We start from the raw sequence: 23,649 nt of genomic DNA, 5'->3' as shown, positions 1-23,649 counted from the left end.
TAATCTGGGTACCCATTTTTGAGTGCCCGTTATAGAATAATATTAGTGCCATTTGCTCAGAGTTCAAATTCCAGGCATTACTGTAACTGCATTGCAGATAATGGGAGACTTATTTGACTGCATTTCTTCTTATATTTTTTCAAGTGCATTGATTCCTGTTTCTACTTTTAACTTTTTTTTTTTTTTTTTTTTTAATTGCTGCTGAAAACATACCCCTTCTTCTACAAAGCTGTGCTAGCGGCTGCCGCGCAGTAACAGCCCTGAAGCCCATAGGGATTTAAAGGGCTTCGGGGCTGTTGCCGTGCAGCAGCCGCTAGCACGGCTTTGTAGAAGAGGGGGTTAGTTCCAGAGATTTATTTTATTTGTTTAAAAGATATTTCTATTCTGTGCATCATTACATTCCTAAGCAGCTCATAATCTCCAATCTCTTAAACTTATTCTTTTTATTTCTTTTATCTTTTTATTTTTTTATTATTTGAATTGTACCTTTCCCTTGTTATATATTTTCTATTTTAATAATTGTTTACTCAGGTACTTTAGCTAGATTGTGAGCCTTCGGGACAGATAGAGAAGTCTTAAGTACAGGTCTCTATTTTATTGTAAACCACTTAGACCTGTAATATGCTTAAATGGTATATCAAATGTTAATAAAACATAAACATAATGAAACAATATACAAGTAGACTCTCAGTTAACCAGCACCCATGGGGATTGGTATATGCTGGATAAATTTAATTTCCAGTTGCTTGAAAGTTATTTAAAAATAGGCCTAAGTACCATATATTCAAGCCCCCTCCCCCTGAAGACCACTGTCACTGCTGTCCTCCCATGCCAAGTTCCCCCCTGCCCCCTCCCCAAGGCCACTGGTGCTACTATCCTCCTTTCACACTCAAGTTAATCGGCAGCGCTGTCTACATCCTCCCCCCACTGAATGGTACTGTGCTTACCATACATGTGCCACTGCTGAAAGAGCCTGCCACCAGTGTTCTACACTGGGTTACTGCAGGGCCTTGAGCATCTGCGCATGCTCAAGGCTTTCTGGCTCCAGTCTTCTCCGAGAATCTCATGAGAATCAAGTAGGGAAAAGAATTGGAGGACAGTCCATGTGTATAGGACAGAAATCACATTTATGCCAAGTTAGAAAATTGTCACCCCCATTGGAGAACAGGTGAGCATCATGCAACAGCCCAAGATATACTTAGGAAGAGTAGGCTTGTTCAAAGAGCCGGGTTTTCAAAAGGACCTTAAAGCTTTTGAATGATCCTTCCGTTTGAATAGTAAGTGGCAGGTTATCCCAGAGGGAAGGGGGAGGGGGGCTGCAGAAGGCACTGATAGGGTAATTTCAAGTTTTACGAGTTGGTGGTTGTTTAAAGATTTAAGAATACAGGCCAAAGAATAAAGGATGGTCAGAGATGACAAGTAATCTGGGGTGTTTTATTTAAAGGCTTTAAATGCCAAAATTAGGACTTTATATTGAACCTGATAAGCTACTAGAAACATAGAAAATGACGGCAGAAAAGGGCCACGGCCTATCTAGTCTGCCCACTCTGATGACCCACCCCCTAACTTCCTCCATGAAGTGATCCCACATGCCTATCCCATTTTTTCTTAAAATCTGGCATGCTGCTAGCCTCAATTACCTGTAGTGGAAGATTATTCCAGCGATCAACCACCCTTTCGGTGAAGAAATATTTCCCCCCCCCCCCTGATTTTCAATGGATGCCCTCTTGTTGCCGTGGGCCCTTTAAGAAAAAAGATATCTTCTTCCACCTCGATATGGCCCGTGACATATTTGAACGTCTCAATCGTGTCTCCCCTCTCTCTGCGTTCCTCGAGTGAGTATAGCTGCAACTTACCCAGCCATTCCTCATATGAGAGATCCTTAAATCCCAAGACCATCCTGGTGGCCATTCACTGAACCGACTTAACTCTCAGCACATCTTTCTGGTAATGTGGCCTCCAGAATTGTACACAGTATTCCAAATGGGGTCTCACCATGGATCTGTACAATGGCATTATGACCTCGGGCTGACGAAGCTTCTACGGATACAACCCATGATTTGTCTAGCCTTGGATGAAGCTTTCTCCACTTGGTTGGCAGGCTTCATGTCTTCACTAATGATCACTCCCAAGTCTTGTTCTGCTGCAATCCTTGCTAGGGTCTCACCATTTAGGGTGTAGATCCTGCATGGATTTTTGCTGCCAAGGTGCATGACCTTACATTTCTTGGCATTGAAACTTAGTTGCCAAGTCTTTGACCAATTCTCCAGTAGGAGTAGGTCCTTCGACATACTGTCGGGCACTGTGCTTTTGCCTACTATGTTGCATAGTTTGGCGTCATCGGTGAATAATGTAATTTTACCTCGAAGCCCCTCTGCCACGTCTCTTACGAAGATGTTAAATAGGATCGGGCTCAAGACCGAGCCCTGTGGCACTCCGCTGATCACCTCCGTCGTTTACCACTACCCTCTGAAGTCTACCTCTAAGCCAGTCCTTAACCCATGCAGTTAATGTTTCACCTAATCCCATCAAACTCATCTTGCTCAATAACCTGCGGTGTGGGATGCTGTCAAATGCCTTGCTGAAGTCCAAGTACACGACGTCCAGGGACTCCCCTATATCAAGCTTTCTTGTTACCCAGTCAAAGAAGCTGAACAGATTTGATTGGCAGGACCTTCCCTTTGTAAATCCTTGTTGATGGGGACCTCGTAGATTCTCCTTGTTCAAGATCGTATCTAATTGGCGTTTGATTAGTGTTTCCATAAGTTTACTCACTATCGATGTGAGACTCACCGGTCTGTAATTCGCAGCCTCCGTCCTGCATCCCTTTTTGTGGAGTGGAATGAAGTTAGCTGTTTTCCATTCCAACAGGACTCTTCCTGTACTTAGGGAAAGATTGAAGAGCACGGATAACGGTTCTGCCAGGATGTCCCTCAACTCCCTGAGCACCCTGGGGTGTAGTTTGTCTGGTCCCATGGCTTTGTTCACCTTGAGTCTTCATAGCTCATAGTAGACACTGCTGGACGTAAACTCGAAATTTTGAAATGGGTCTTCCGAGCTTTTCCTTATTTGCAGCTGAGTGCCAGATCCTGACGCCTCGCAAATGAAGACTGAGAAGTATTCATTTAAAAGTTTGGCTTTATCAGAATCCTATTCTACATAGTTCCCGTCGGGTTTCCCAAGGAGTACTATTCCATCTGTGTTTCTTTTTATGTCACTAATATACCTGAAGAAGGATTTATCGCCCTTCTTGATATTTTTCGCTAGATTCTCCTCCATACGGAGTTTGGCCTCTCTGACTGCTGTTTTTACTGCCTTTAACTTGGCCAGATAGTGCTCCTTAGATTCCTGCTTTCCTGATTGTTTGCAGGAGATGAATGCTCTTTTCTTCTTTTTTATGAGGCCTGAGATCTCAATTGAGAACCACTGGGGTTTGTTGTTTCTTTGCCGTTTACTTACTGATTTTATGTAGCAGTCGGTTGCTTCATGTATGATTGATTTCAGAGTTGACCACATTACCTCTACATTGTCTGTTTTGGCTTGGTTTTGCAGTGCCCGATGGATGAAATCTCCCATGCTTTTGAAGTTGGTGCCCTTAAAGTTGAGGACCTTGGTTGATGTGTTTGATTTAGTGAAACCTCTCCTGAGGTTGAACCATACCATGTTGTGGTCACTGGAGGCCAACGTATCGCCTACCGAGACCTCTGTGACACTTTCTCCGTTGGTTAGTATCAGGTCCAGTATCGCCTGATCTCTAGTGGGCTCTAATACCATTTGTCTGAGTCTTGCTCCCTTTATAGAGGTTAATAGCTTCCTGCTGCCGCTGGTCGTAGTGGAAAGTCTGTTCCAATCCATATCAGGCATATTGAAGTCGCCTAACAATACTGTGTCTCCACGTGATATGTCTTCGATTAATTCTATATCCATGTCATCCTGTTGTCTTGGAGGTCTGTATACTACGCCAAGATATAGGCATTTGTCTCTCCTCCTAGCCAAATTTACCCAGAGGGATTCCCCGGTGTACTTGACATCTGCGATTTTGGTAACTTTGATGTCCTCTTTAGTGTATAGTGCTACCCCTCCTCCCATTTTGCTCTCTCTGCCTCGATGGAGTAAGTTGTATCCTGGTATAGCCATATCCTACCCATGGGAGTCCGTGAACCAAGTCTTGGATTTCGCCACCACATCTAGGTCGGCATTCCTCATTTCCGTCTCCAATTCCAGAATTTTATTGCCCAAACTGTGGGCATTAACGTACATAGCCCTCCATACCTTATGTTTGCTATGTCTCTGTGGAGATTTTCCCGCTTGAGTTAATTCAACTCCTATAGTACTGTTTGCAATGTGTGTACTTACCTCAGACTCAGAAATGTAGTGTGCACTTACCTCAGACTCAGAAATAGATTGGTAACTTACCTCGCCAGGTTGGTTACTCACGCCAGTACGTAAGTGGGTATCCTCCCCCAACTTACCTAGGAGCCAACGGTGCTGTTTCAGTAAAGCTGTAACATTCTTAGGATTGTGACTAAGTTAAGAGGAAGTATTTTGTAACGTCTATACTTTCTTAATAATGGACTTATTTGTACCCAAAAATACTGTATTACAGCAGTCTAATCCTTTTATCAGTAAAGCTAGGATAAGTGAGTGAAAGGAGAGCTTATCGAAGTATTAGACAGATAGATAGATACATGATTGCAGATAAAGTCCAAATGGCCCATCCAGTCTGCCCATCCACAGTAACCATTATCTCTTCTTCTCTCTAGGCTTTCTTGAATTCAGACACAGTCTCTGTCTCCACCACCTCTTCCGGGAAACTATCTCACGCATCTACCACCCTTTCTATGAAAAAGTATTTACTTAGATTACTCCTGGGCCTATCACCTCTTAACTTGATCCTATGCTTTGTCATTCTTTCAAATGAAAGACTCATACACATTTACACCACATGGATATTTAAACATCTCTATCATATCTTTCCCACCCCCCTTTCCTCCAACATATACATATTGATATTTTATAAGTCTGTCCCCTTATCCTTTATGACGAAGACCATGCACCATTTTAGTAGCCTTCCTCTAGAACGACTCCATCCTCTTTTTTTTTTCAGTTCAACAATTTTATTGATTTTTATATGTATAAAGAAAACATTACAAATGTTGTCAATGCTTCAAAAAGTGAAGCATAAATGAAGAAAAAACGAACACATGCCAAGTATATTAAAGTGCAGTAGGATGATTGCATGACAATAATACATTAGGGGTAATACCAATACTGCAATACAACATCATATGCACATGTAATCAGTATAATAGTGTTATAAGAAATAACAGATATGCCAGGTAAATGAGATAGCTAGTGAAATAAGAAAAAGGAAAAGGATGAGATATTTTAAGACAAAGCATCAAATGTCAGAATTACAATGTTCCAGAATTAAGGCCCAGGTTTTAGTGTAAGTAATTATCAAATTATGTCTTTCAGCTATATGTCTTTTAAATTTAACATGTAAGCAAACAGAGTTCCACCAATGATTAAATTGAAGTTTCGAGGAGTCTTTCCAGTTCTGAAGAATTATCTTGACAGCTATAAACAGCAATGTTATCAAAAGGCGGTCATGATGTACAGATAAAGGATTGGTCATAGCAATAGAGCCTGTGATTAAAATGTCAAAAGTAAAAGGTTCAGATATATGAAAAATCTTAGATATCATAGACCAAATTGCTGACCAAAAAGTTTGTATAAGAGGGCAGGAAAAAAGCATATGGTACAGGAAACCATCCAGTGATTTACATGTCCAACAACAGCCATAATTAGATCTGGAAAGTTTTGCTGATTTTCTAGGTGTCCAAATAGCCCTATGATAAAGAAAAAAGGCAGCTTGCATATGGGAGGCCGATCTTAAAGATTTTAAGATACGAGGCCAAATAGCAAGCCAAGTGTCTTCAGTAAAAGAGATTTGTAAAACTGTGTTCCATTTGTCAATGGAGTCTGGTAGGGTAGGAAAGCATTTGGATTGTATGAATTTATACCATTTGGACGTTTGTCCTTTAGTGAAACTATATAACAATAACAGAGAAAGTAGATCAGGAGATTTATGTAAGGAGGAGGAATCTAGGAAATTAGATTTAAGGCAATGATGTAATAATAATAATAATAACAGTTTATATACCGCCGGACCGTGAAGTTCTATGCGGTTTACAAAGATTAAAAGATGGTATAAATTGATTGAACTTAACAGAGGTGAAAGATAGTGGTTAACAGCTCAAGGGAACAGTTATTGAAGAGAAAGAGTTGTATGGGTCAGCTGTCTAGATACTTCAGGAACAGATATGTTTTTAGGCGTTTCCTGAATTCCTCATAAGTAATAGGCGTAAGCAATTGTTCTAGATCTTTACCCCCATAATGCTACCTGATGTGAGAAAAGGTGTTAATGGTGTCTTTTGAGTTTACATCCTCTAACTGGGGGGGAAATGAAGTTCAATTGTGAGCTTCTCTTATGTCTGTTGGCTGAGAAGGAGAAAAGGTCAGTTATGTATTTAGGGGCTAGATCGTATAGTATCTGTAGCTGTATCCAATTGAAGTATTGTGATGGAGGTATTTGCAATTTGGCCATAATATCTGAAAAGGATATCCATTTATCTTCCATAATTAGGTGACCTATAGTCCATATACCTCTTTGTTGCCATGCCTTCCAAGCAACTATTTCATTATTAATTTTCACTCTGGAATTGTACCAGACCGGAGCCCATTTTTTTTCAGATAGGGATTCAAGAAAGGAAATGGCCTGCCATGTGCTAAGTAAGATTGGATTTGTCTTAACGGTTGTGGAAAGAGTTGTAGCTGGAGCATATTTCAAAATCAGCGGGTTAAGTAAGGTACGTTCTAGGTGTAACCATTTGGGAGTTATAATAGAAGGATTATTAACCAACCATAGAGTGCCTTGTTTCATCAGGAAGGCAAGGTGATACTCTCAGAAGCTGGGAAAGTTGACTTCCCCTTGATCTCAAAGACATTTCAATTTTTTGAGCGCAATTCTGGGTTGTTTCCCCTGCCAAAGAAATTCCACAAGGAGTTTTTCTAAGTGAGTGTATACAGAATGCGGAAATAATATGGGAAGCATGCTGAGAACGTAATTGATTTTTGGAGTAATCATCATTCAGATGGTTGAAATTCTGCCCCACCAGGAAAGGTTGAGAGGGCACCATCTTCTCATACAGGTTTGAACAATGGAGAGTAGGAATTCAGTATTAAATTGTAATGTAGAGTCAATGGAAGATCCAAAATAAATTCCAAGGTATTTAATTTTATGAGGGGACCAAATAAAGTCATGTGGGTTGGTTGCAATTTGTGAATCAATGCAGTTTAAGGGCATGATTTCTGATTTTGTGATGTTTAATTTATAACCAGAGGCTACAGAGTACAGTACAGAGTACCTTGGATTACGAGCATAATCCGTTCCAGGAGCATGCTCGTAATCCAAAATGCTCGTTTATCAAAGCAAGTTTCCCCATAGGAAATAATGGAAACTCGCTTTGATGCGTTCCCCCCCCCCTCCGAGAACCAGCATTGCTCCCCTCGAAGGCCCCCCCTTCTATCCGGCACCCTCCCTTACGCGATCTGGCACCCCGCCTGCCAAGATCCGGCACCCCCCCCCCTGACGTGATTGGGCACTCCCCCCCCGCCACGATCGGGCACCCCCCGCTGCTTCTTACCCTCATCTGGGCACCCCGAAGATCGGCCTCCTCATCTGCTGGGCCTTGAGCATCTGCGCATGCTCAAGGCCTGCGAGTCGATAGAATGAGAGAAAGTTTGAAGATATGTCAGATGTATTAGTAATTAAATTTCCAAAGTGATCTTTAATGCAGTTATTAAATTTTTTTCCGTTGATTTCTTTAAATAGTTTGCTAGAAGAAGTCCAGATTTATTATTGCCAGCATAATAATTGGAAGCTTGGATAAAGGTGGATCGAGCAGCAGAAGCGCTGAGGAGAGAATTGTATTGGAGGCGAAGATTACGTAATTTAGTGAGGGTTGGCATATCATTTAAGTTAGATAGGTGTATCAATTCCAGTTCATGTACAAGTTTTTCTAAATCAGTTTGAAGTGTTTTTTTGGAAGAACGTAGGTGGCTCGCGAATTGAATGATAACCCCTCTAATGAATGCCTTAAAGGTATCCCAGATATTAATCCAGTTAGTGTGATTGGGGAGATTGTATTCGAAGAATTCTGCTATAGCAGTATTTATTGTGTCTCTAAAATTATCTTCACTGAGAAGAGAGGCATTGAATCTCCAATGTTTCATATGGGGTTCCAGAGTGAAATTTTTGCACTTTAGAATAATGGTGGCATGCTCTGATATTGTTATATCTTTAATATCAGTAGTATATATATGGTCCAGTAATGAAGCGCTAATGAGAAAATAGTCAATCCTAGTGTAAGTAGAATCTGGGGTTGAGAAAAATGTGTATTGATCCACATTTGGATGTCTGTGAGATTTAATTGAGTTATGATGTCACGTAGTGTATACCAAGATTTTGTCTTTTTATATGGAACATGTGATTTCCTATCGAGCAGGGGGTCAAGGATGAGATTAAAATCTCCTCCTAGGACAAGGGTAGGGAACTCCGGACCTCGAGAGCCGTATTCCAGTTGGGTTTTCAGGATTTCCCCAATGAATATGCATTGAAAGCAGTGCATGCAAATAGATCTCATGCATATTCATTGGGGAAATCCTGAAAACCCGACTGGAATACGGCTCTCGAGGACCGGAGTTCCCTACCCCTATCCTAGGATATAAGGTGTGTCTGGATCCTGAAGAATATGATTAGCCAGACCATGAAAGAAATCTGGTCCATATTAGGAGCATAAATGTTTATAATTCTGAGGGCTTGGTCAGAAATGGTAAGTTTAATGCTAATCGAGTGACCATATGTATCATGGGAGCTATGTAGCACTGAAAGTGAAGTATTTTGTTTAATGAGTATAAGAACACCATTTTTACCATTTATGGCAGGTGAAAATAAGGGAGCTAAAAATCCTTTTTTAACAAATTTGGAAGAGTTAGCAAAATTAAGGTGTGTTTCCTGGAGGAGAATGATATCAGAGTTAAGGTCATCTAAGTAAGATAAAATTTTCTTTTTCGTAATAGCATTGTTTAGGCCTTTGACGTTAAAGAGATTAATGAGAGAGACATGAGTGTGCATTAATTTGATTCTGTAGTAGTGGTAGCATATCATTATTGATTAATATAGAGGGTATGATACTGGCAGTTAGGTGCGTAAAGAAGAACAGCACAAAAAAAAATCAAAGAGGTAGTAAGGTGCATCAATGACATTAATGATAGCAATAAGCAATAAAATATACTATGAGGCAAGTGAAAGTGGCGCACTGCAAAATAGCAGCACACAAGTAACATTGGGTGTCTGGAGAGACAACGACCAGGCAGTTGGTAGAAAGTGAGCATACCAACAATCCAATGAGGAGTGAAAAAAAACAAGTAACTTCCATCTGATAAGCATAATATGCAGTAATGAAGCAACTGAATTGTGAGAGTAAACAAGTAAAGAATATAATCAAGCAATACAAGCAGGATAAAATACAAAAAACAGTAGTGTGAAGCGTTGTGAGTAAATACAGCGAAGTAATCTGTAATTCAATACTGGATGCAGTCATGTTAGATAGGAGATCAGAGCCAAGTAATTAAACAAGTAGGCATACAGCATTCAAGTGTGGGAAGGGGTAAAACGCGGACCTCACGGACCTGACGGACCTTGCGGATCTAAACCCGCATGGCATTAAAAATCTGAGGTCCGTGTCTGTGCCATTTGTAGTTTCTATCTCTGACAGACCTCGATGAGATTTTAGCGCTGACGGATCCGTCTCAGCATAGGGAGGGAAAAGTATTAGGATTCATCAGCGCTAAAATCTCATCGAGGTCTGACAGAGACTAATGCTGGAGCGGCAGAGCAGAAGCCAAGAGAGCAGGGACATAGGTTTTGGACATGCGTTATGGAAAAGAAGTCTCCAAACGTTGCTGGGTGCTGCCGGGGTTCAGTCTGAGGATCGTAGGCATGAGGCAGAGCCTCGGCTGCTTTCCTTCCTCTGAATTGCTCGATGTACCCCTCTGCTCTGCCTTTCTTGGAGAAGGAGTAAAACGCGGGCCTCAAAACCTCGATGAGATTTTAGCGCTGACGGATCCGTCTCAGCTTAAGGAGGGAAAAGTATTAGGATCCGTCAGCGCTAAAATCTCATCGAGGTCTGTCAGAGACAGAAACTACAAGTGGTACGGACATGGATCTCAGATTTTTAAGGCCATGCAGGTTTAGATCCGCGAGGTCTGTCAGGTCCGCGTTTTACCCCTTTCCTTCAAGTGTGAAGATGTTGTAACTTCTGAGATGTTAAGGTAAACAAGTAAGGAATATAAACAAGCCATGCAAGTAGGATAAAAAGACAGCAAGCAGCAGTGTGAAAGTTGTAAGGGAAGGAAGAAAAAAACAAAAACAGCTGAGCTATCTGTAAATCAATACTGGGTGTAGCCCTTCTAAATAAAAGGTCAAGTCAATCACTTAAACAATTAGGCAGATAACATTCATGTGTGAAGGAGCTGAAACAATTAAATCAATAAGGTAAACAAGTAATGAATACAAACAAGCAATACAAGCAGGATAAAAGGATTACAAACAATAGCATGAAGCGCTATAAGGAAAAAGGTGAGATTGATCAGTAGAACAATACTGGGTGTAGCCTTTCTAAATAGAAGAGCAAAGATAAACAATTAAGCGATTAGGCAGACAAAAAGAAATCACATGTAAAGGAGTAACCAGAGTCAATTGGTGTCGGCAGCTTTTCTTCAATGTAAGAGGCAAGGAACTCTGGATCGGTGAAATCTTTGGTTTGATTCAGGTATGTTACTCGCATCCTGGCTGGATAGAAGATTCCAAAGCATGCACCCAATTTCTTCAGCTGAGGTCAAAAAGCCAAAAGTTGTTGTCAGGAGCGCACTGTATTTTTATGAAGATCTGGAAGAATCAAAATCGAGCTGCCTTCATAAGTAAGGGGTGCAAGAACCTGTGGATATCGGAGGACTTTAAGTATGATGGGTCGAGTCCTCTTGTCACATGGTTGGCAGGAAGATGGAGTCCTATGCGCTTGTTCGATTTTAAAGTCCTTGGTGAGCTGCAGGTTCAGTAAAGTCAGGATAAAGTTTCTAGGAAGGCAATCATATTATTTCCTTCCCTGACTTCCGGTACACCAAGTAAACGGATGTTACTTCTATGGGACCTGTTACTGGCATCTTCCAGTTCTCGTTCGATGGCTTAGGTACGTTTCACATGCTTTGATGTTGGCTTCTGCCATTGCTGTCTTAATCTCCAAATCTGACACTTTCGCTTTGAAAGTTGTTAAATCAGCATGTAGTGTAATCAATTCATCTCTGATTTCCGTCATGGTTTCTTTTCTGTCAGTCATGATGTCTTGTAGAGATTTTATTGCTTCCCATAAATCCATCATGGAGGGAGTCTCAGGCTTCTCAGGTTTCTCCGTGGAAGATTTGGCAGGAGATTGAGGCTCAGGCTTGTGTCTTTTACTGGTTTAATTCGAAGTCATTGATTAGAGAGATGATGAAGCAAAGTGAAGTAGATTTCAGTTGCAGTGAGTAGGTCGGAAGATGAAAATAATGTAAAGGGTTGCTGGAGCAGAACAATCAGGCGACCATCTTAGTCGGGCTCAACAGCGTCCCCTTCTCGACTCCATCCTTTTTATATCTTTTTAAAGGTGCAGTTTCCAGAATTGCACTCAATAATCTAAAGAGCTCTCACCAGAGTCTTATACAGGGGCATCCATGCCTCCTTTTTCCTACTGGCCATACCTCTTTCTATGCACCCTAGCATCCTTCTAGCTATCGCCATCCTGTTTCATCACAAAGAATCACACACAAGCCATGCTTTTCTGTTATGCAGATAAGTTTTTCACCCCCTAAACTGTCCCGTTCCTTTGGGTTTTTGTAGCCCAAATGCATGACCTTGCATTTCTTAGCATTAAATCTTAGCTACCAAATTTCAGACCATTCTTCAAGCTTCACCAGTTTTCTTCATGTTATTCACACCATCCAGGGTGTCCACTCTATTGCAGATTTTGGTATCATCCGCAAAGAGGCAAATCTTACCCAATAGCCCTTCAGCAACATCATTCACAAAAATGACAGTAGTAAAAAAAATATTAAGATTACGATACAAAGTATGGCATTGTACTCGTATGTTGCATTACAATGTCAACACAATGTGCAATAAAACATTTTAATAGACATCATAGGGTGTAAGTAAAGAAGTATGTTGAGCGCCCTTAGGAGACTCGCAGGGTGTCAGCTGCAACCTTTCACTTCCACCTGTCTTGGTGTGCATCCGTTGATCCACTGAGGTGGAGGTGCAGTCAGGCATGTGGTCTGACTGGCAGTCTGAAGATCAGCTTTGCAAAAGCTTTCCCAACATTGAGGCAGTGAATTTCTCATCCAGCTACTGAAAGAGCTGAGGCAAGCTACAGCACAGATCTTCAGAGAGATCACAATGAGTACAGGCTGGTATTTTAAGTGTTTCTGCATGTTTCCCTGTGTTGCACCTCCTGAAAAATCCTAAAATCGCCATTTTTTGCTTTTGAGAAATGTGAAAAATATCATGATTTTGGTGTGAATTTCATGACGGTGGCCATCTTGGATTTTTAGTGATCTTTTTTTCTAAAGCTCCCTGCTTCTCCAAAACTGCAAAATTTGCCTAGAAACTTGTTGGAATGGAGTCCTTGGGCTCTATTCATGTGGATTCTTTCCAGGATTGCGCATAATTTGCATTTTTAGAGTGTTTTTGCAAATGATAGATTCAAGTCATGGATTCAACAAGGCCCATGTTTTGGCTATGGTGCCTGCATCAGGAGTCCCAGAAGTCAACTCCAGTGTGAGATAGCAGCTGTCATCCTGCACTCAGATTTCATTAATGGTTTGTTTTTATCATTTGGGACTCCTGATGCAGGCACCATAGCCAAAACATGGACCGTGTTGAGTCCATGACTTGAATCTATCATTTGTCTTATGTTTATGTGACTGTTTTAGTTTATTTGCACATATAATTTATTTACTATTAATAAAGAGGGGTTTGAAGACCAGGCATGCTCTGCTCTTTTGTTTGGATTTTGCCACTTAGTGTGCTGAGGCGACTTTCTCCTTTGTGGTTGCACATCTCCAACAGCTCATCTTTAGGTTTATTTGGGCTCAACATAGAAATAGACGGCAGATAAGGGCCACGGTCCATCTAGTCTGCCCACCCCAAAGACCCTCCCCTCCCCAACGCTTCCCTAGAGTTGTAAAATACTCATATATTGTGTTTGGTAGTTCCTAACATCAAAACATTATCAAGCAGCTCAATTGAGGGTACTACTGGAGTGATATGTACAGGATATTAAACAGTGATAGATATTGAACAGGGGGAGGATATTTCTAAACCTTTAATGCATCTTCTGTAGCCTCCAGGGAATAGAGGGCCTTCTAAGCAGAGAACAGATTAAGGTAGTTTACAACAAGCAGAGATCAATGAATCACAAGAAGTACCCACCTTGGGCCCAAATGATCTCAGTAACTATGGACAAGTCTCCAACCTTCCATTATTCTCCAAGATCCTAGAAAAGACTTTACTATCGCAACTCCATACCTTCATTGACAAACAAGACGTCCTCTCCTCCTAACAGTCTGGCTTCAGGAAATTCCATAGCACAGAAACTGTCCTGGAAGACATAATCAACGACTGCTGGAGCACGCTAGACAAAGGAAACAGTGTACTATTGGTTCTTCTAGACCTCAGCACCACATTTGATATCATCGATTGTCCCCACCTCCTTTCCAGACTCGCAGATATTGGAATCTGTGAAATTGCACTCTATTGGGTCTCATCATTCCTAAGCCAAATAAACCAAAGCGTTCTGCTAAGATCTGTTTTATTATAACTGAAACCAATAAAATATGGAGTACCACAGGGTGCCCTTCTACCCTCTTAACTCTTCAACCTCTATATCAGACCTGTAATAGATATTGCCTTAAAATAGCAGATAAAGATTCACTCATTTTGCGGATGACATATAACTATACCTGCCACTAGGTTCAAACCAATACACCCAAATATCCAAACTACACAACTGCCTTATGGAAATAAAGAGCTGGATGACTCAAAACAAGCTCCAATTAAATACCACAAAAACTGAGTTCCTTTGGATATGAAAGATAATTAACAGGATATAGAAGATGATGAAGTAAGGTAAATTGGAAATATCCACAATGGCAAAACACCCCACTTCAGAGGGTCCAGTTTAAGGAGGAAGACTAAAGGGTCTCCAAACCCACTTGATTAAACACTAATTATGTGCTGCCACAACTTAATGGGTAATGGTGACAATTCTTGACCCTTGTCATCACCTCCTTAGTGTATTGCTTACTGTTGTTTCATGATTATATAGACCATTTAAAATGAAACATAACAACAGAAAGTGTTTTCACTTATCTTTTAATATGCAGAATCACTAGCCTGCCCCAACGGGACCCGTTTCACCACATAAAGGCTTTTTCAAGGGTTCTAAAGGAGCTCCGTTTGAGCGTCCTTTCTCATTTGGGGCTGTGATTTGTGCGGCGGCCAAAAAAGCAAATAGGATGCTAGGAATTATTAGAAAAGGGATGGTTAACAAGACTAAGAATGTTATAATGCCCCTGTATCACTCCATGGTGCGACTTCATCTGGAGTATTGCTTTCAATTCTGGTCTCCTTATCTCAAGAAAGATATAGTGCTGGAGAGGTTTAAAGAAGAGCGACCAAGATGGTAAAGGGGATGGAACTCCTCTCGTATGAGGAAAGACTAAAACGGTTAGGGCTCTTCAGCTTGGAAAAGAGACAGCTGAGGGGAGATATGATTGAAGTCTACAAAATCCTGAGTGGAGTAGAACGGGTACAAGTGGATCAATTTTTCACTCCGTCAAAAATTACAAAGACTAGAGGACACTCGAAGTTACAGGGAAATACTCTTAAAACCAATGGGAGGACATTTTTTTTCACTCAGAGAATAGTTAAGCTCTGGAATGCGTTGCCAGAGGATGTGGTAAGAACGGATAGTGTAGCTGGTTTTAAGAAAGGTTTGGAGAAGTTTCTGGAGGAAAAGTCCATAGTCTGTTATTGAGAAAGACACGGGGGAAGTCACTGCTTGCCCTGTATCGGTAGTATGGAATATTGCTACACCTTGGGTTTTGGCCAGGTACTAGTGACCTGGATTGGCCAACTTGAGAACGGGCTATTGGGCTTGATGGACCATTGGTCTGACCCAGTAAGGCTATTCTTATGTTCTTAAGAAGAAAAAAGACTACGCACAACTTTGGAACACTCCCTCCGCCTTGAGAATGCCTGGAAAAGATCCTACTCATACTACCAGCCATGCCTCTGGAACCAGTTGCCACCTCACATCAGATTACTAAGACTGCTGAACTTCAGGAAGGCAGTAAAAACCCATCTCTTCCTTTAACCTTGTATGAAGTAACTCTAGCATAAATACCACTGTCTACGTAACAAGATCAACCATCACTGATACTACCTGCCATACTTTCCATACCATATCATACCTACCACATATTACCTACCACTGATACTACCCTGCCATACATTCTATACTATATCATACCTACCACATATTATCATGCTATTTACTGTCATGCACTGTCATTGCTAATACTTCCAGACTTTGCCAGGCATTCCATACTATACCATACCTAGCATATATTTTCATTCATAGTTATGTATTGTCCTGCCATGCCATGCACTGTCATGTTCCTTTCATGCTCTTGTATGTACTGTCTTCCATACCATGTACTGCCATGCATCGTAATGCATTGCCATAGTTTGTTATGTACTGCCTCACCATACTTCATACTGTAATGCACTTTAATGTACCATCAAGCTCTATTAGTTACCGCAGTGTCATATAACATCACCACCCCATGCTGTATGAGGACTTGTCCTGTCATATCCTATTAAGAATTGCCATGCTTTTTGAGTACTCTCATGCTCCCCTATGTATTATCCTATCATGTCATGATCTAAAATGTACTGTCATGCTATACATTACTATACCCTGTTACGTTTTATTATGTACTCTGTTATATTTTATTATGTATGTAAACTTGTAACCCAAAATGTTTTAAAGATTTTTGAAACTGACCATTTTGAGGAATACTGTACTTCTAACTGATGTAGGTAACATATTCTAAATTCTAGCAGCCTGATAAGGAAAAGGAGTTGAATGAATATCGTATATTTAACGTTCAATAAACAGGTAGTTAAGGGTTAGAAAATGTTTTTTAAAAGGCACAAGATTCTTATCCAGAATGTTAATTACTGTAGATCCATCATGCACCTAGTTGCTTGACAGTAGATAATCAAAAAGACCATTAAACACATTTTAAAACTTACTCTCTGTTGGCAACCTGTGCAGTTTTATTTAAAAAAAAAAAAAAAAAAAGATGTTATACTTTTGAATCTAGATATTTATTTATTGGGATTTATGAACCACCTTTTTCATGAAGAGATTCACCCAAAGCGGTTTACAATACACTGAATAGTAATTAGGTACTCTTAAGTATTTTCCCTATCTTTCCCAGCAGGCTCATATCTAACTGTGGTACCTGGGGCAATGGAGAGATTAAGTGACTTGCCCAGAGTCACAAGGAACAGGCTTGCATCAAAATCACAACATCAAGGTGCTGAGGCAGCAGTTCTAACCACTAGGTCAAACCTCCTGTCTTGCTGCTGTGTTTTATAACAGTTGTAATCTCCTTAATAGTATCTTATTACATCCCAGCAACGGGAGGAATACTCACTTCCTCCCGCTGCCAAGCAACAACCGCCAACACCTCCCTTGCAGTGGGAGGGATGCTCACTCCTTCCTGTTGCTAAGTAACCTGGGCCAGTCAGAGCCTTAGGCTCCTCCCCTGGTGCATCCCACCATTTTGAAGAGGCAGACCTACTGGCTGGAGGGAGTAGGCATCCTTCTGGCTGGCCTTCGTAAAGAAGGTAAGGGGGGGGGGCGAGGGTCATCAGAGGCCCGGGAGAGTATCAGGGACTGTTGCTTGGTGGTTAGAATGGGCATCCCTCCTGCTGCTGGTGGGGGTGTTGGGGGGCTATTGCTTGGCAGTGGGAAGGAATGGGCATCCCTCCACTGCCGGGGGTGGGGGTTGCTTGACGTTGGCTGCAGGAGGGAGTGGGCATACCTGCCGGTGGTGGGGGTTGCTTGACGATGGCGGGAGGGCGTGGGCATCCCTCCTGCCGAGCTTCAGGTTTTTTTTGTGTGTGTGTTTATTCTGCACATGCAAATTCAGTGACCCTCCGCGACTCTCCGTGAACTCTGCGACATTGGCCCGTCGGATTTTACTGCCTACATTTAAGAATCTTCCCCTTAGACTCCTGTCTGGTTAATCCTCACTGAGCTGGCTGACTGCCAACCAGGTAATGCCAATAAATATTGGCATTAATCAGCCCTTCCCTAACTAGGTGAGGAATGAGTTTGGGAATAGCCATTACTTAACCAGTTAGTGGCAATAATCAGCTAAGTAAGCAAATGTAGTTAAGACAGAAAATTTGCTGTTCTAATTTTATCCACTGCTTTAACAGGGCACCATTCCAAATATCAGCTGGTGCCCTGTTATTTCTTTGTTGCTGCACTAACCCATATATTCAATGCTGGAGGGCGGACTGTAAGTTAAGTGCATCCTTGCCACATTTAGCCAACTATACTTTAGGTGGCATTATTACAAGTTGTCTGCATGTTAGGTGCCAATACCAGGTTATGCTGGTTTTCTATAAAGGAACCTAGGTGCCTTGGTTCCCTTACAGAATACACTTCTACTGCATGCAGAACTCCCCTTTAGTCTTCACTTGCCTAAGGTACTATTGAGACTTTACTATACTTGAATGTAACTCACCTTGAACTGCTACTGAGATAATAATAATTTATTTCTTATATACCGCTATACCAGAGGTTCGAAGCGGTTTACAACAAAAGTACATACAGTCAATTTAAAATACAAACTGAAGAGAAGTTTACAATCTTAAGTGTAATAAAGTCTACAAAAATACATCTTTTAAAATCAAAAGTTAAGATAATAACATAGTTTAAATGAAACAGTGGTAATTAAAGAAGGGCCACTGATAAAATCATAGTAAGTTAAGGCCATAGAAATTAAAATAAGTTATGGCCATAGACATGATTTAAGATTGAAACTTGTCAAACAGATGTGTCTTCAATTGTTTTCTGAGATGGTATGAGCCAACTCTAAAATAAATCCTTGCTCTTTTAAATGTTGATTACTGCCAGTCCCAGTTTTATGAACATCTGACTTACATCGTACTTACAAATAGAGGCCCTGCACTACCTTTGGTGTCCCAGCGTGCCCTTCTCCCTCCCTCCCAAGTCCCAGTGTGCCCCTCCCTCCCGAGTCCCAGCACGCCCCTCTGCCTCCCTAGTTTCAACACACTCCTCTCTCTTCCCTCCCTCCCTCCCTCCATTCTGTGACCCAAATACGTGCCTGCCTCCAGTGGGTGTTTACCTTCTGGCTGGCTCCCTCCTCCTTCCAGCCACAGTCATTTCTCTGCACAAAGTCACAGGCAGCAGCTCATATGCATGTCCTGTGGCTGAGCCGGAAGCCTTCCCTCTGATGTGGGAGGAGCTTTCTCCGACGTCAGAGGGAAGACTTCCGGTTCAGCCGCAGGTTGGGCTGTGGCTTCCAGCATGCTACCAGCTGCCAGTGGCTTTGTGCAGAGAAACGACCGTGGCTGGGAGGGAGCCGGCCAAAAGATAAACATCCGCCAAAGGGTAGCACTTGGGGGCACAGAATGGAGGGAGGGAGAAAGAGGAGTGTGTTGGGACACAGGAGGAAGGGAGCACAAACTTAAGACAAAGGGTGGAAGGAAGGAGGGAGGGGGCATGAACTTGGGACACAGAATGGAGGGATGGAGGCGAGCATGAGCCATAGGATAGAAGAATGGAGGGAGTGAAGGAAAGAGATGCTGAGGTGGGGGAGAGAATAGGAAGGGTGAATTGGGTGTCAGAGAGAGGGGAAAAGAGGTGGTGTACATGGGGGAGATGAAGAAAGAGGAGAATTGGGCATAGGGAGTAAGAGAGAATTATTGGACATGGTGGTGAGAGAGGAGTGAAGTAGAGATGAATGGCGAAGAGAGAGATGAGAGGGAGTAATGTTGGATGTGGTAGTGGAGAGGGAACAGTGGGATGGATGGAAAGGGATGCAAGAGGGGCCTCAAGGAGGTGGAGAAGGTGGAAGAATACTAGGATCTGAGTTACATAAAAATTCAACTTAAGAATAATTTTAAAAAATGGAACCCGTTCTTACCCTGGGGACTGCCTGTATTTAATTGGCATCTTGTTGCGAGTTCTTACACTGGTTTATACTTATATCATTCCCCTTGCTCTTCTTTTCCAGAGTCATTAATGCAGGGAAGAGCACACATAATGAAGACCAAGCAAGCTGTGAAGTGATATTTGTGAAGAAAAAGCCTGGTATCCATGCCACACCAAGCAAAAACTCAACAAAAAGGAGGTCATCCCTGCCAAATGGAGAAGGAATGCAAGTGAAGGAAAGCCCAGTAAGCAGCACTTTAATCCTGTCCTCTGACATTTTAGAAATTATAGTGCGACGGACACATTTTTCCTGAATCTTCAGGTTGTCAACCCATTCTCGCGAGAGTTCTTATAGAGATTCTCATTAGCATTCTTTTGCTCTGCCTCCCATCCCTCTGGGCTGTTCTCCAATTCCTCAGTTGTTTCTCTACAAGCGAGATGGTAGGAGCCGGTCTTTTCTGCTCGTATTTATTTTTCAGTTAAATTCTAGTTTTGCTTACCATTTGTGAGGTTTTTTTGGTGCTGCAGAAGATCCTAGTCTTGGGGCATCTCTGACTGCAGAAGAGCACAGACTCTAAGGTTGAGGGTCTGCCTCCAGAGGACAGACTATACTTACAGTTCAGGGACTCAGGAACTGATCCCTTGAGAGCAAGGCTCACCTCAGGTTCTGTCCGCAGTGGGCTTGAGTCCAGGCTAAGTGGCTCTGTGGTGGGGATTTTTTTTTTAATAGGATTTGCTTTCCTCCCCTGTCTGCATGCATTAAGTTCTAGTGAGGGTTGAGGTCTCCAGCTGGTTCGTTGGGGCAGAAAGGCAGTCTGAAGAGCCAAGCAGTTCAGATTCCAGGCTTGTTGAGGCAGAAGTTCTCCTTGTAAGCTGTCTGCGTCTTCAACACAAGCAGCTCCCAGCACATAGCATTGCACAGTGAGTAACAGGCTGATAGCCTTAAAAACCAAATTGAGGTCTTTAAAAACAGTGTTTTTTGGATTCTGTGGTTGGAACCAAGGACCCCTTCTCTAAAATCTCAAAATTGCTTGGACCCCAATGTAGTTCTTCCAGGCTGTTTTGGACGCTGAAATCGCTGCTGTGGTGGCATCTTGATTTTCCCAATTTGAAATTAAAAGCTTCTATCGGCCTGAAAACATCTCAGTTTTTTCAAAAACAGATGTGATGGACTCCTCAGGCCAAGATACTTTGGATTCATGCCAGATTTGTGCTAGATGGCCATCTGAGAATCATCTGTGTCCCACGTGCAGTGGGGCGCATTGGGGGGGGGAGCTGCTGGCTTAGGCTCTTCAAGTCCCTCAGGGGTGTTAGTGCCGAGATGGAGCGAGAGCCAGAAAAAGTCCAGGTTCAAGTTGGGGAGCAATTCAAGAGCATCCTTGGTAAAGAACAGCCATGCTGTTGCCACAAAATCCCAGAAAGGAGCTCATGAGTGTCCTCAGGGGCTGCCTGGACATCCTGAACAGATATTTCCCCCTGTATTCATCAATGTGATGTTTAAAGCTTACATGATTAACAAGGGCCGCAAGGAATCACTGAGGATTGTGGCCATGCTGACACCGGGGGTCCCTCCCTAAGAGCACAATTCCCTAGAAACAATGTCATGAGCAAGATGGGGAGGTACAGTCTGAGGAGGACTGGGATGAAGAGGGTTCTATATCAATGCCATTGCTGTCCCAGTCATGATCCTCTGTAGAAGGAGATGCTGCTTCATCTCTAGGGGGACCAGATGCAGATCTGGTGGTGGTCCTTGATCTTGGAGAGGACCCAACTGTGCACAAGCTGTTTGAGCCCTCAGTACTTTTGGAGGTGTTCACAGACTCCTTCCAGGAATTAAAGATAGAGACTCCACAGTCCTCGGCCTCACAGTGCTCGCTTATGAGCAGCACTAAAGCACAGACAACCTGTTTCCCCTCTCATCAAGACATTACAAAAATGCTCACGGACCAGTGGGAGGTCCCAGAGGGACCCCTTTGGGTGGCCAAAGCCAGGGCAAAGCTCTATTAAATGGATGCTGTATTTAATCAGTTCTTTGTTCAACCGAATATGGATTCCCTGGTGGCGCATGTTACCAAGCATACCTCTCGTCCCAGTGAAGGCAGTGTGGTATTAAAGGATTCCAGGACCGCAGGCTGGATTTTGTTCATAAGAAACTCTTCGAAGCTGTGGCCTCAGGTTTAAAAGCAGCTTCAGTGGCATCTTTTGTCACTCGGTCATGCCACTCCAAGTTGCATCGTGATCCAGAGGCAATAGCTGAGGGATCGCCAATTTTTAATGTTGGCAGTTGAATATGTAACTGATGCTCTGTATGATACTTTCAGAGTTGTGAGCAAAATGGTTGCTTATTCCATTTCCATCCGCAGGTTGCTATAGATCAAGGGTCTCGAAAGTCCCTCCTTGAGGGCCGCAATTCAGTCGGGTTTTCAGGATTTCCCCAATGAATATGCATGAGATCTATGTGCATGCCTGCTTTCAATGCATATTCATTGGGGAAATCCTGAAAATCTGACTGGATTGCGGCCCTCAAGGAGGGACTTTGAGATCCCTGCTATAGATCCATCAGTTGGTGGGGAATTCCTTCAGCAACTGTTCCCAAGAAGCAGTTATGATGTTAGCCGAGCCTTCACACATCGAAGGGAGGTTATCGGCCTATTGGAAAGTGTGGACAGAGGTCACTACAGACCGCTGCATGGTGGATATTATACAAAAGGGGGTACAAGCTCGAGTTCTTTTGTCCCCTCCTGGACCTTTTTCTGGACTCGCCTGTTGGAAAGCCGGACAAAGGAATCAAAGTCCATGCAACAGTGCTAAGGCTGCTGGATCTGGAAGCCATAGAGCCCATACTAGTGGAAGACTCGGGCTCTGGCAGATACTTGATATACTTCATAATGCCTAAGAGAGGCTCAGAAGACTGGAGGTCGATTCTAGACCTCAATGTAGTAAATGCGACCCTCAGGAAATCCCATTTCTGGATGGAGATAATGAGGTTGATAATTGCTGGGATCAATGGTTTCAACCATGGACAAGGTTCTTTGGGCAAGGTCGCATTTGCATCCACTCCAGATTGCTGGTGCCCACAGATGGATGTGCTCTAGCAGCAGCTGCCTTGGACAGCAGAAGCACTGCGCAGTCTAGCCTGGTGGTTGGAGTTCTAACCAGAGGAGTTCCCCTTCACATTTCTGCCTGGGTGATCCTGACCATGGATGCCAGCCTCTACGGCTGAGGTGTACATTGAGAAGGGCAAGTGGTGGAGGGACACTGGTCACCTTCTTGGAGGAAATGATCAATCAACTGCTTGGAACTTTGAGCCATCCACCTGGTGCTTCAGGCGTTCGGGAGCATGCTGCAGAGCAAAGCAGTATGAGTTTTCTCAGACAACACAATGGCAGCAGCCTATGTCAGTCGCCAGGAGGCATCAAGAGTGCTCATTTACGCTTGGAAGCCTAGATGCTATTTTGATGGATGGAAGCCCAACTCTTGGCGACACATGTGTCAGGAGTGGACAGTGTGCAAATAGATTTCCTCAACTGGAAGACCCTAGATCCCAGGAAGTGATCACTGTCTCAGGAAGCCTTCACCTGCACTGTGAGTCGAGGGTGACAGACATTTGATCTGATGGCATCGGTGGCCGACAAGAAGATGGCATGGTTCGTCATTCAAAAATATGAGTCAGAAAGTGAAGGCCTGAATACCCTGGTGCAACCTTGGCCAAAGGCAGGACTTCTTTATGTCTTCCCTCTGTGGCCCATGATAAACAGCCTTCTGCACAGGATCATGACGCACCAAGGGCTGGTGATTTTAGTAGCACCAGACTGGCCGAGGCAACAGTGGTATGCAGACCTGGTACTTCTGTAAAGGGAACAAGGTCTCAGACTTCCATGTCATTCTTGATTGCTTATGCAGGTCCCAGTTGCCCTGCAGGATCCAGAATGCTTTGGTCTTGCAGCAGGGCTCTTGAGCACACAGCACTAGCACACAAAGGCTATTCAGATGAAGTGGCGTCCACCCTTCTAAAATGTAGGAAAAAAATGGCTCGAGCTGCATATGCATAAGCCTAGAAGTGTTTCCAAGCTTGGTGTTCTCAGAGGAGTGAGAATCTGATCTCAGCACTGATCTCTGTAGTGCCTTCCTGCAGAAAGGACTGGAAAAAGGCCTACCTAGCAGTTGACTCCCTAAAAGTTCAGATTGCGGGGCTCTCATGTTGTCGGCCAAAGGTTAACAAGATCAC

The 23,649-nt window shown here is 42.8% G+C and overlaps 1 protein-coding gene across 3 annotated transcripts in view; it reads left to right on the top strand.

Moving 5' to 3' along the window:
- The window catches only part of PPM1H (protein phosphatase, Mg2+/Mn2+ dependent 1H), a 261,462-nt gene that overhangs the window by 81,199 nt on the left and 156,614 nt on the right, over window positions 1-23,649 (top strand). For all 3 annotated transcript variants that reach the window (XM_033958800.1, XM_033958801.1, XM_033958802.1), the window contains exon 2: window positions 19,504-19,666. In XM_033958800.1, coding sequence (XP_033814691.1) covers window positions 19,504-19,666 — 163 coding nt within the window. The remainder of the gene's footprint in view (window positions 1-19,503; window positions 19,667-23,649) is intronic.

This window comes from Geotrypetes seraphini, chromosome 9, assembly GCF_902459505.1.
Source record: "Geotrypetes seraphini chromosome 9, aGeoSer1.1, whole genome shotgun sequence".
In the NCBI taxonomy this organism is placed as follows: Eukaryota; Metazoa; Chordata; class Amphibia; order Gymnophiona; family Dermophiidae; genus Geotrypetes; species Geotrypetes seraphini.
Note: the sequence above shows the minus strand (reverse complement) of the source record. Positions and strands in the feature narration are given on the sequence as shown.